General features: G+C 58.2%; 1 protein-coding gene across 1 annotated transcript; it reads left to right on the forward strand.

Moving 5' to 3' along the window:
• Positions 1 to 772: 772 nt before the first annotated feature.
• PNPLA5 (patatin like domain 5, triacylglycerol lipase) lies at positions 773 to 11,411 on the forward strand. Its single transcript, XM_045779502.1, has 9 exons — positions 773 to 965; positions 1,357 to 1,589; positions 3,457 to 3,522; positions 3,802 to 4,011; positions 5,469 to 5,529; positions 6,672 to 6,857; positions 8,257 to 8,389; positions 10,604 to 10,720; positions 11,327 to 11,411. Exons 1-9 carry the CDS (start codon positions 773 to 775, stop codon positions 11,409 to 11,411), a joined length of 1,284 nt encoding a protein of 427 aa, XP_045635458.1.
• The last annotated feature ends 642 nt before the right edge of the window (positions 11,412 to 12,053 follow it).

Genomic DNA, 12,053 nt, shown 5'->3' on the forward strand with positions numbered 1-12,053 from the left:
GTCGATGGTGCGTCTGCGCCAGAGGAGCCCCCTCAGAGCAGGAAAGGCTCTATAGGTCTTCGCATCCAAGGGCCTCGGAGTATGCGGAAAACTGCAGCCCAGAGAGAGTGAGGAGTTCGGGCAAAGCCACACAGCTCGTGGCGGCTGACTCTGGCTGTCCTTGGTACCTGGACCAGCACAGCTGCCGAATGAAGTCCGGCTTGACCCCAAAGGCCAGGTGTCGTGGGTCCAGCTCTGCCACTTCCCGGCTAGCACTTTCCTTCACGGCCCTCCCTTGCCCCATCTGTAAACCGAGGGCGGGAATAATGCTTCCGCCGAATGAAGTCCGGCTTGACCCCAAAGGCCAGGTGTCGTGGGTCCAGCTCTGCCACTTCCCGGCTAGCACTTTCCCTCACGGCCCTCTCTTGCCCCATCTGTAAACCGAGGGCGGGAATAATGCTTCCGCCACCAGAGATCAGGCGGAGAGCGGGCGCCACTCCCCCGGGGCCGGTCACCCCGCAGTCAGGGCCCGTGATCCACCCCCCAGCCAGCAGGCGTGCGGGGACGACGCCAGGGCACCCCCAGCGAGCTGGCACCTCTGCGGCCAGGCTGCGGCACACCTGGGGGGCGGGGCGTCGCGGCCCGGAGAACTCATTGGCTGGGGCAGCGGGTGACGCAGTCCCAGGGCACCGGGGGCGGGGGTGGGCGGCGCCGGGCTCCATCCGAGCCTTTCATCTGGGCCGCTTTGCCAGCTCCGGACTCCAGCGCCCACTGCCCGGCCGGCCCCACCGCCATGCGCTGCTACGAGGACGAGGGCAGCTGGAGCCTGTCCTTCTCGGGCGCCGGCTTCCTGGGGCTCTACCATGTGGGCGTGACCCGCTGCCTCAGCGAGCGCGCCCCACACCTGCTCCAGGGAGCCCGCCGTTTCTACGGCTCCTCGTCCGGGGCGCTCAACGCCGTCTCCATCATCGCGGGCAAGTCCGTCGGTGCGTGGGGGACGGCGCGGGCTGGGGGGCGCGAGGGGACGCGGGCTCCACGCGGGAGGCGGGGCGCGGAGAGGGGCGTTTCAGGGTCCCGTGCCTGGCGCTCTGCCCTGCTCCCTTTACATCCAGCATGATCCCATAGGACCCTCATAAGAGCCCTGAGGACTTGGGGTATGGTTACCCTCGTTTCGCAGAGGACTGATCAGAGCTGGGGGGCTGTTCCCAAGATCAAACGGTGGACAGAGCATTTGAACGTAGGGCTGGGCACAGCTGTTCTGAGCTGGAGAGGGGAAGACTCTCCACTCCCATGGTTCCCCAAGAGGGAGGTCAGGTCTTTGCGACGGCTGTGGGCAGGCCCCTGGGTGACTGAGGCCCTCTCCTCTGCGGTGTGCAGACTTCTGCTGCTCCCATCTCCTGGGCATGGTCAAGCACGTGGAGCAGCTAAGTCTGGGCATCTTCCACCCCGCCTTCGCGCCCATTGAACACATCAGGCAGCAGCTGCAGGACGGCCTGCCCTCCAACATTCACATCCTGGCCTCCCAGCGGCTGGGCATCTCGCTGACCCACTGGCCCGATGGCCGCAACATCATCGTCACCAGCTTCGCAACCCGCGAGGAAGTCATCCAGGTGAGCATGTGGTGGGACCCAGGGCCTGGAGGCAGGTGAGTGGGCTCCATCTCCACAGTGACTTCCAGGGGCTTCCCAGAGGCAGACACTTCTTTTGGGGAGTGGGGTGGGGGATGTCACTTGAGGCTTGGGTTTGTTTACAAATGAGAGAGTCGAGGTACAGAGAGGGGCCACAAGGGGAGTACGGAGACTCCCAGTTTGCTTTGGGAAGGCCCCTCGGCTGGACACAGAAGGGAATGGCTGTGGGGGGGGGGTGCAAAGTCTGGCTTCTGGACTCAGGGCCCCTCAAGGGGCGGCTTTTTAGAAGGGTGCCTGCCTGCAGTGGATTAGGAAACAATCCAGTATTGTTATAAAACAGGAGGTTGTGACAGAGAGCCACAAGGTCAGGGCGGGAGGCCAGTGACAGCTGTGGGAATGGTCAGGTGGGCCAAGTCCTCCCTGGGAGGACTCAGGCAGGTAAGGAGACAGGGAGGGAGGCCTGGAGCTCTGCTCCCCGTTCTTATCAGGGTCTGCACCTTCCACCCAGACTGGGGTCCCTGATGCAGAATCCGCTTCATCTTGCTGGCCCCAGCACCCAACACGGGGACTGTTTCTAGGTCTGTGATGACCAGGATTCTTAGTGTGTGCCGGACGGGGGCCGGTCCCTTGCTGCGAGCTGATGTCCATGGGCTCTTGAGGAAGCCGGTTGGGACCCTCCAGGTGATCCCAGCATCTTTGCCTGTATGGTGCATAGCACGGGGCCTGGCACCTAATAGGTTCTCGTAAACATTAGCCGCTGTGACTGTTATTATTAATCTGTGGGAATGAGGCTCCTGCTTGCATCTCCAGCTGGTTAGAGGCAAGATGAGCTCTGCAGCCCCAGAGAGGGTTGGAGTGATATTGCCAAGTAGACCACAAGACAAAGTTCTATGCTCCATGAGTTTGGTAAGCCCTAGGTCAATGGTTCTCAACCAGGGGTGATTTCTGCCCCTGCGGACATTTGGCAACATTGGAGGCATTTTTGGCCGTCACCATTCTGAGTGTCTGGGTGTGTGTGCGTGTATGTGCGTGTGCATGTGTGTGTGCACACAAAGGACTGACCCCTAGTGGGTAGAGGCCAAGGAGGCTGCTAAGGATCCCACCATGTACAGGACAGCAGCCTCCCACTCCATCCCCCACTCCCAAGACAGAACTCTCGAGCCCCAGATGTCAATATGTTAAGCATCTTTTTCACTGTCAGAGCCTCTACTGGGAAGAGTGGACAGTGTTTTCCAAGTGGATAAAGCAATCAGGGTTTCTTTTTTTTTTTTTTTTAAGATCTTATTTATTTATTTTTGTGAGAGAGAGCACGAGTGGGGGGGAAGGGCAGAGGGAGAAGCAGGCTCCCCCCTGAGCAGGGAGCCTAACGTGGGACTCAATCGCAGAACGCCAGGATCACGCCCTGAGCCGAAGGCAGACGCTTCACCGACTGAGCCACCCAGGTGCCCAGAAGTCAGGGTTTCTTGTTTGAGATGCGTCTGGTTGGATCAGTGTCCAGAGAACACACTTTGGGAGACATACCTAGATTGTTGGTGAAGAATTCCTGCCTGCTGAGTGAAGGGGAAATGGTATTTGGTGCCTCTGTTTGTCCTTGGGGGGGAAAATCCCAGCAGCAGTCTCTAGTGAGCAAGGACCCATCAGCAGGAAGAGGAGGGCGGGTGTCAGGATGGGCCTGCATTCAAATAGTTCTTAACCTTGAGAATTAGGCTGGACCTCGTTTCCCAACCCTGAACACAAGACCAATGCCAACCAACTTCGCAGGTGGCCCTGGGGTTAGACACCATGCCCAGAGTGGGTTCTGCACGCCAGGAGCACGAACAATGGTGTTTCTGCTGACTTGTTTTCCCAGGCTCTGGTCTGCAGCCTATACTTTCCTTTCTACTGTGGGACAATTCCCCCTGAATTCAGAGGGGAGGTAAGTGTACTTTGGGGGCTTGATGACCAAGTCCCTGCCCCGTGCTCTGGGGGCCCCGTGTAAGGCGTGTGGGTGGAGGGAACCTGGGTCCCCTTGCACCTACCACATGCCAGGGCCCCCTCTGCTCCTGGGGGTGGTGCTCAGAGCATCCTGGACTAGATGGACCCAGTGGCTGGGGGGCAGCTAGAGGTCACCGGCTGTAGTCCCTTCTGGCTGGTGGCTCGGCGGCAGCTGGGCCGAGGATAGACACCCTGAGCAGGCGGTCTACCTGAATTGCAGCGTTACATCGACGGGGCTCTGAGCAACAACCTGCCCTTTGCGGACTGCCCCTCCATCATCACCGTGTCCCCTTTCCACGGGACAGTGGACATCTGCCCCCAGAGCACCTCGGCCAGCATGCATGAGCTGAATGCCTTCAATGCCAGTTTCCAGATCTCCATGAAGAACTTCTTCCTGGGCTTCATCTCCCTCATACCCCCCAGCCCTGAGGTAGGTCTGGCCCCCGTGCCCACCTTGATGGTGTCAGAGGCTTGGCCATGATCCAGGGTCCTGTGAGTCAGACTATGTCCCCACACCCTCCCCTCCCCACCTCAGGCAGTGAGGATCCGTGTTCTGAGTCTTACAGCCAAGTTCTTGAACCCACAGCATGGGGCTCAAGTTGTGTCCTTACTATTCTTCCCCCGCCTGGATGAATGTTGAGTTAGGACTGGCCCCATATCAAGGCACGTGAACACCAGCTCCGCTGAGCTGGGGTATGAGCCAGGCCTCACCCTCGTATTCCTCTGGGTCCGGCTCTGTGAGAAGGTACTACTACCATCTCTGTTTCTCAGGGGAGGACACCGAGGCTCAGAGAGGTTAAGCAACTTGTTCAAAGTCACACAGCCTGGAAGCAGCAAAGCCAGACTTCAAATCCTCCCCTAGCCTAGACCCATGCTCTTAACCACTGCCCTAGACTGTGACCAAATTTACCATCCCCATGGAGGTGACGTGTGAGCACAGACAAAAAGGGACCATAGACCTAGATTTCTTGTTTTATTCCCTTGGTATTTCTGGAAAATGGGTATTTGACCACAAACAGTGTATCACCATAACCTGCTCCTTTACCCCAGCTGTATCCTGGCCCTTCCCTATTCTTTCATTCATTGGGTGGCTCTGTAGTGTTTTGTTTTGTTTTACTTTAAGTAAACTCTACACCACACATGGGGCTCAAACTCATGACCCCGAGATCAAGAGTCCCATGCTCTACCAACCGAGCCAGCTAGGCACCTCGGTTTTGTAGCGTTTTATAATTTATGAAACAAGATCATGTTCATTTAGTCTGATCTTCCCTATACCTGTGTGGTGGATGAAAAATCTCAACCGCATCTGGAGACAAGGAAGCCGAGGCTCTCAGAAAGGTGGTGTGGCCATCCTGAGGCCACACCGGGAGGGAAGGCAGAGTTCTCTCCTGGACCTGCAGGTGCCTCTTCCCCATTGGGGGAGCTCTTATTGAGACAGGCGGGTGTGGGCCCCCGGTTTCCTCTGCTATCTCAGGCTGGTTCTGGAAATAAACATCAAAGGGCAAAGGCAACCACCATGCATTGACCCACAGGGAACCAGGTAGTGTCCTGGGTGTCCTGGGCCAGGCCTAGTTATCCCATTTTCCAGAGGAGAGAACTGAGACCAGAGAGCGGAGAGTTTGGAGCAAGAGGCCTGCCAAGGAGTCTTAGAGGAGGGAGGTGAAATAGGGCTGTGGGGAGGGAAGCAGATGGAGCAGCTCGTCCCGCCTGCAGTCCCATGGCTCTCCCCGCCCAGCACTGGGGTCCTCGAGCCCTGCCGAGGGGCTCTTGGGGAGCGCAGGCTGGGTGTGGACTGCTTCCAGTGGAAGACAAGTTTCTGGCCTGTGACCACAGCTCAAAGGGCAGGGCCAGGCCGTCCCCATCCTACTCTGACCTGTGTGTTGGCAGGTAGTAGCAGACCACTGCAGACAAGGCTACCTGGATGCCCTCAGGTTCCTGGAGAGACGTGGTAGGTGGCAGCCCCCCTAGGAGCTGGGCATACCGCTTCGCCTGAGCACCAAGTAGATCCTGGTTTCCAGGTGTTTGCACGTTTAGGGCCCTCAGCTCACTCATTCTCTCCCTCAGCCTCTGCTCTCTGCTCGGCCTCGGCTGGAGGCTGGGGACCCAGGGAGGCTCACGTGTGTGTCCGGCTCTTGAGCTGCTCTTAGTCTGGTGCGGGGAGACAGACCAAGACAGAGACCTCTCCCCATGGAGATGGAGGGACGTTCAGGCCTACGGGAGCCCAGAGGGGGCAGCTGACCCAGCCTGGCGGGTGGGCAAGGAGGGCTTCCTGGAGGCGGCAACAGATAAGCTGGCCTTCGACTAGTTATGAAGACTATGGGAAGGCTGAAGACAGAAAGGAAGAGGGTATTCCAAGCAGAGGGAAGATAAGGGAGAACAAAGGAACAGAGGCTAACACCTTCTGGATACGTAACTCAGTATGGCCTCAGGAGTGTGTGTGTGTGTGTGTGTGTGTGTGTGTGTGTGTGTGTGTGTGTTCGTTAGGGGACTGGGTGGGTCACAGAGGTCTTCTCAGCTGGAGAGTTTGAATGTCTTCCCACAGGGCCATGCTCTTTGATATGGTAGAGCTGAGATTTGAACCCAGGCTGTCTGGCTCCAGAACCCATATCATTTACCCCCCATACACTACAGCCCCAACACACAGCAGCAGAAAGAATTTGCTGAGCACTTAATACGATCCCAGATCTGGGCTTGAGAGTTCGGTGTTTGTCTGGTTTAATTCTTAGAACAACCGCATGAAGCAGATTTTCATTTTCTCCTTTCTCGAAGTGGAAAACCGAGGCACGGAGCAGTTAGGCCACCTGGCTAACAGGTGTTGACATCAGGGTTTGAACCTCGGACTGCATCTTCAGGGTCTGGGCTCTGATGAACCACTAGAAAATGCACAAGAGATGGGGAACAGGGAAGGGCTGGGGAGATCAGGAAGAGGTCATTTGGGAGAAGCCGTGGGTCCATCCTTCAGCAAACTGGTCCCCAGATGTGGGTTTGGGGGTTGAGGGGGACAGGTGGCATGGAGAGCCAGGGGCGTCACCATCACCAGGGGGTTCTGGGTGCCCTGACCTGTCATATCCTTCCTCTCCACTGACCCAGGACTTACCAATGAACCAGTGCTTTGGATGTTGGTGTCGAAGGAGCCCCCAGCCCCAGCTGATGGCAGCCAGGACACCGGCCATGACAGAGGCCAGGAGGGGGGCCTGTCTCTCGACTGGGCAGTGCCCAATGTGCGGGTCAAGGACGTGCGCGACTTTGAGCAGCTCTCGCCAGAGCTGGAGGCTGGTACTGCCCCGTCCTTCATGCACTTGCCCACCTACCCCGTGCCCTGCACACAGGGGCCAGGGGGCAGAGACCCTGTGTGCCAGATCTGTGCCTCAGAAAGCCAGGTCTTTGCCCACGGCCCAGGGAAGCGCAGGAAGTACTGAGACGTGAGAGAGGCATACACAGAAGGTTCTGGACTCTCCATGTGGAGATGGACTCATTTCATCCTCCCACCAATACTCTGATGATAGCACTGGATTGTCCCCATTGAATGGATGAGGAAACCATAACACAGAGAGGTTAAGTGACTTGTCCAAAGTCACACAGCTAATGAAGAGCCCAAGCAGGAGTTCTGCTCTGAGCCATTTGGTTTGCTCTCCTGCTTAGTGACCCCAAAGTCACAACTGCAGCAGCAGAAAGGTCCAGGCGTGTGTAATGGTGGCGGGGATGTGGGTTTGAACAGCATCTATGTGAGACCGGAGAGGAGGAGTCAGCCAGGCAAAAGGGGGAATACGAGCGTTCAGGCAGAGGGTGCAGCGTGAGCAAACGTCCTGGTTTGGTGGGGGCAGTGTCGTGGTTGAGGGGCAGGGGAGCAGAGGTGGGGAGGTCAGGCAGGTGGCCTTGAAAGCTGCAGGAGGAGAGAGATGGGGAGCCACTGGGGGAGGCTTACTACGGGCAACCCCTCCTTTTCAGAGTTCACTGCTGCTCTGAAGTGTAGATTCGTTTACCCCTCCCAGCTTGGGGGGGGGTACGGGCTGGGTGGGCAGGGGAGACTGGGAGGAGAGATGATGGTGGCTGAGGTTAGAGCAAGGACAGTGTGGGTGGCGAAGCGGTTGGGGAGGGTGCCTCTTTCTACGCCAGAGACCATACAGGGTCTGTGGAAATGGGCCTGGATCTGTGCTGAGCCGCTGAGGACCAAGCTTGGAGCTCTGGAGCCAAGGCGGCATCTCTGCGGCCACATGGGGGCACCAGAGAGTCACCTCCGTGATGGGGCACCACGGCCAGGGCGCTTGGCCCATCCTGGGGTGGGGGGCCGCAACAGACTTTGCAGAGGGGCGGGAGAGATGGAAAGAGCTCGGGGAGCCTGAATCCTTGGGTCCATCTTGGAGACCCTGCCGCTTCCTGGCATGGTCTTTGGGGCAAGTCACTGCCCTACTCTGAACCTCAGTCTCCTTATCTGCGAAAGGGGCACGCCCTGCTGGTTTGGGGACAATAATGAGAGCACACGCTGAGTGCCCAGCCCTCTGCTGGCTCAAGCTAGGGGCTTGATCAGAGCTGTCTCCTTCTCTGCAGAAAGGGGTGGGGGGGCATACTTTGTGGACTGTGCGAAGTGGAAAGGGGTTCAGGCCACCTGCCCTAAGGGTAATGGTGAGGGGGCTGGCTGGAAGGCTGGGTGGTCATGCCATGGCTTCTCTTGTAGCGCTGAAGAAAGCGTGTGTGAGGGACCCCAGCACCTGGGCCCGCTTCTGCCGGTCGGGGCTTGGGCGGGCCCTGACCTACTTGCTGCTGCCCTACACGCTACCCTTCGAGTACGTTTACTTCCGGAGCAGAAGGTGAGGTTCAGCCAGGGCTCCTGGGAAGGACCTGACTTGTCCTCAGGGTCGTGGTGGAGACCAGCGCCCAGGGCGGGAGGGCGGCCGGCACGCTGGGTGGGCGGAGCCCGGCTGGCTTCCCCGGGCTGCTTGGTGTTGGTCGCCCAACCCAGAGGGGTCTCAGAGGTCTCCTCTGCAAGATGGGACTGGTGGGGAGATGGCATAGCAGCTGTGACCGATGGATCAGAAACGGGGCCTCCTGGTCAACGCTCTGTCCCCTCCCCTGTCTCTCAGACCTCTGGCCCTTTGCTCTACCTCTTAGAGCCTCAGAAGAAATGTGCTGTTTCTGGAGAAATAACTCTGGGGGCTGGTCTGGTTCAGATAAGCTGTGTGGCCTGGGCCAGGTCTCTTGACCTCTCTGGGCCTCAGTTTCCTTTTTCATAAAACAAGGCCCTTCCAGGGCAGGCTGGTTGTGGTTCAGCCCTCACTAACCAGTGTAACTGCTGATTAATGAATCACTCTGCGTTGTTTGTTATATGGAGGGCCTACCCTGGGGCCAAGCCGTGGCTCAGGTGGGGAGGCAGCACTGACTCAGACCCAGTCCCTGGACTTGTGGAGCTTGCAGCCCACAAACCATCACACACTCACCTGTGCAATCACACCTCTGCCTAGGGATACCAGGAGAGGTCTATACCAGCTGTGATTCCTCAAACGGGTCTACACTGGCTGTGAACTGAGATAGTTCACCCTAGGGGCTAACTGGTCAGAGAAGGCTGACTGAAGAAGCTAACTCTTGAGTTATAATCGAATGGGTAGGAGTCCACCAGGTAAAGAGGGAAGGGAAAAGCATTCCAGAGGGATGGAACAACATGTACAAAGGTCCTGAGGCAGAAGGCAGGAGAAATAGGCTCACCGGAAGAGCTGAAAAGGAGGCCAGTATGGCTGGAGCCAGAAGGTAGAGTGCCGTACACGATGGGGCCATGGCGAGGCGGGGTGGCGATGGCTGGCAGGGGCAACATGGGCAGGGTTCTATAGCCACGCGAGTAGCGCGGTCTTTCTCCCAACAGTGGTGGGAAGGCAGCGAAGGGTTTCAGTAGAGAAGTGTCATAGCGAGAGCTGTATTTTTTAAAATTCTTTATTCCCTAAAAGGTCTATGACAATGAGCCACGGGTCTCTGCTTTGCTCCATGCTGAGTTAATGACCGGATCAGCCCTGCTGCTGAAATTGCCAGTGGCCCAAAGCCAGGAGAGAGCTTTCTGCTAACTCAGATTCTCCTCATGCTGAGCTGTTAGATTGAAACCACAGGTTGAAGTCAAAAAGGATAAGGACAAAGTCTAGACTTTTCAGCTAAAAAAAAAAAAAGTCCATATGTGAGCACTGATGGACAAGCCTGTCCAGACCACAGGGAAACTCAGACTTAGCATTTTTTTTTGTAACCTACATGCTCAACTTGTAGGTTGTAATAATAGAGGCAGACAGTCCAGAACAAGGGAGGTGATAGGCTAGCTTGTGTTTTGCTTCTCATGCCACATCCTGTGGCCTGTCTGCCAGTTTGAGGCCCTGGTTGAGAGGCTCTGCTGAAGGCAGCACATTTCAGGTGGGGGGGGGGCGCGGCTGCCGTGTCCAGTGAATCTGAGATGATGCCCAGCCAGCCAGGCCCTCTCTCAGCCATGATTGGATGACCTGGTCCTCTGCTTTCCCCGCAGGGCCCAGGTTCGGAGCCACAGGAGGATTTTGAGCAAGAAAGAGCTGTGATCAGATGTCTATTTCGGGAGTGTCACTGGCTGCTAAAGGGAGAGTAGATGGAGGGCTGTGGAGTAAGGAGGGCAGGTCTGGGGAGGAGAAGGAGGGACAGAGAGAGAGGGAGGAGGTTACGAACTGCACGCAAGGCGATGGTCCTCCTTCGGCAGGCGAGGAAGCTGAGGCTGAGAGAGGTTCCCTGACCTACCCGGGTCACACAGCTGACAAGCAGGGAAGCTGGGCGGCAGCCCCATCCCAGCCTGGCCCCAGAGCCCCGCCCTCACCGGCCTTGGGCTGCCCACGTGTGCCGCGTGCCTTGCACAACTAGCCCTGCGGCAGAGCCAACACTGCTGGGCACGTCTCACCCCCTCGTCCCCTTCCTTTAGTCCCTGGCAGGGACCCCTGGCTCTGCTTTGGGCCTGTGGGGAAGGTGGGCTCAGCTGGGCCACATGCTCAGGCTTAGCTGAGTGAAGCATTTGTTGCCCCTTCCTCCAGGCTGGTGGCATGGCTGCCTGATGTGCCGGCCGACTTGTGGTGGATGCAGGGCATGCTGCAGAGCATGGCCCTCGAGATCTACTCCAGGTCAAAGGACCAGCTCCTCCGGCTGGTCAGGTGAGGCGGGCGGAAGGGCCTGGGGCGGAGCGGGTGTGGCTTCCCTGGTGGAGCGAGGCACCAACTGTTTTTCTGGCCCCTGGGTGGGCAGTCCATACCATCCGCGCCCTTCTTTCTAGCCCCCCCCCCCCCCCGTGCAGTCGCTGGCATAGGTTTGGTCACCGCTGTGGGCCAGACCTGCATGGGGCCTGGCTGTAGGAGCTGGCTAGTCACACTGGTCAGTCTGCAGGACCAGCTCCCAGAGGACGAGCGCACCTCCCTGCTTGGCCAGATCCCCATCAGCCCTTCCAACAGCCTTCCAGATGTCCCTACATGTCCTGTGTGTGGTCTGGGTTAGGGCTGCCTGTCTCTCCTCCACCTGCCCTCCCTACTGGCTAGAGACCCTGGCGTCCTTCCAACCCACTTGACGGCCATCCCTGGAACCTTCCCACCAATCTCAGTGTGGCCAGAGTAAGGGCCTCAGGGCTTTCCTCCTGGCAGGGTCCAGGAGGAGAGTGACCCAGGGCTCACTGAATGTGAGGGCTGCCCCCACATGGCTTTACCCTGCCCTTCGCCCATCCCCAGGCTCTAAAAGTGCACACTCACCGGCCTCTGCTTCCTCTGCAGCCCGCCCGTCACCAGCTCCCTCCAGCCTGGGGCAGCTCTTCTTGTGGACCTGGTCAAGGAGCCCAGACCTCCCCATCAGGCCTGAGGGGCACAAAGCAGGGCCAGCCCAGTGACTGGCCTCCCCTGGTCCTTGTCTTGGCCCTCATCCTGTGCCCAGATCTGCCCCTGGTCCTCGAGTCCTGACTCATCTTCCGGAGCTCAGAGCCCAGTGTGGAACTGTCTGCTGAGTGGAGGACTGAGGGAACAGCTCTCTTTCCCCTCAGACTCTTGTCTCTGACTGTGTGGGTGGGTGGTCCCCAGGAGCCAGAAGAGGCCCCACCAGCCCCTCTGGAGCCCCTGTTCCTCGGAGCCAGCTCCCTGGGGCCCAAGGACTTCTCTTTTGGGAGAGGCTCAGCCTGTTGGTATGTCCCTGGTCGCTGTGTCCAGGTCACCCTGTCATCAGAGGGAAAAAGGAAGGTAGGAGCTGAGACACACATCTTGGTTCTTGAATTTCCATGTTGGGGGGACTCGGGGGGCAGCATCTGCTGAGAAGCAGGGTTTGTGTGCTTTTACCAAGGTGTTTGCAGAGCACTTTACAGAAGATAGAGAAAGTGTCAGTGATTGGGAGGCAAATGGAAATGACGGGTTGGGGTGTGCCTCCCCCAGATCCTTTCTCTGACTTCCTTTGTCACTGCACTCACCCCAGGGTGACCCCCATGGTCTGCCTCCTTCCAGCAACCTTGATCTC

Source organism: Ursus americanus, chromosome 17 (genome assembly GCF_024610735.1).
Source record: "Ursus americanus isolate L20-20 chromosome 17, mUrsAme1.1.p, whole genome shotgun sequence".
Lineage (NCBI taxonomy): Eukaryota > Metazoa > Chordata > Mammalia > Carnivora > Ursidae > Ursus > Ursus americanus.

What these genes read in the sequence shown, in the direction of transcription:
- PNPLA5 (XM_045779502.1), top strand. Translation starts at nt 773, where the DNA reads ATGCGCTGCTACGAGGACGAGGGCAGCTGGAGCCTGTCCTTCTCGGGC. An exon ending in CTCGCCAGAGCTGGAGGCTG is followed by an intron (nt 6,858 to 8,256) that starts GTACTGCCCCGT and finishes CTTCTCTTGTAG; the next exon opens with CGCTGAAGAAAGCGTGTGTG. An exon ending in GTTTACTTCCGGAGCAGAAG is followed by an intron (nt 8,390 to 10,603) that starts GTGAGGTTCAGC and finishes CCCTTCCTCCAG; the next exon opens with GCTGGTGGCATGGCTGCCTG.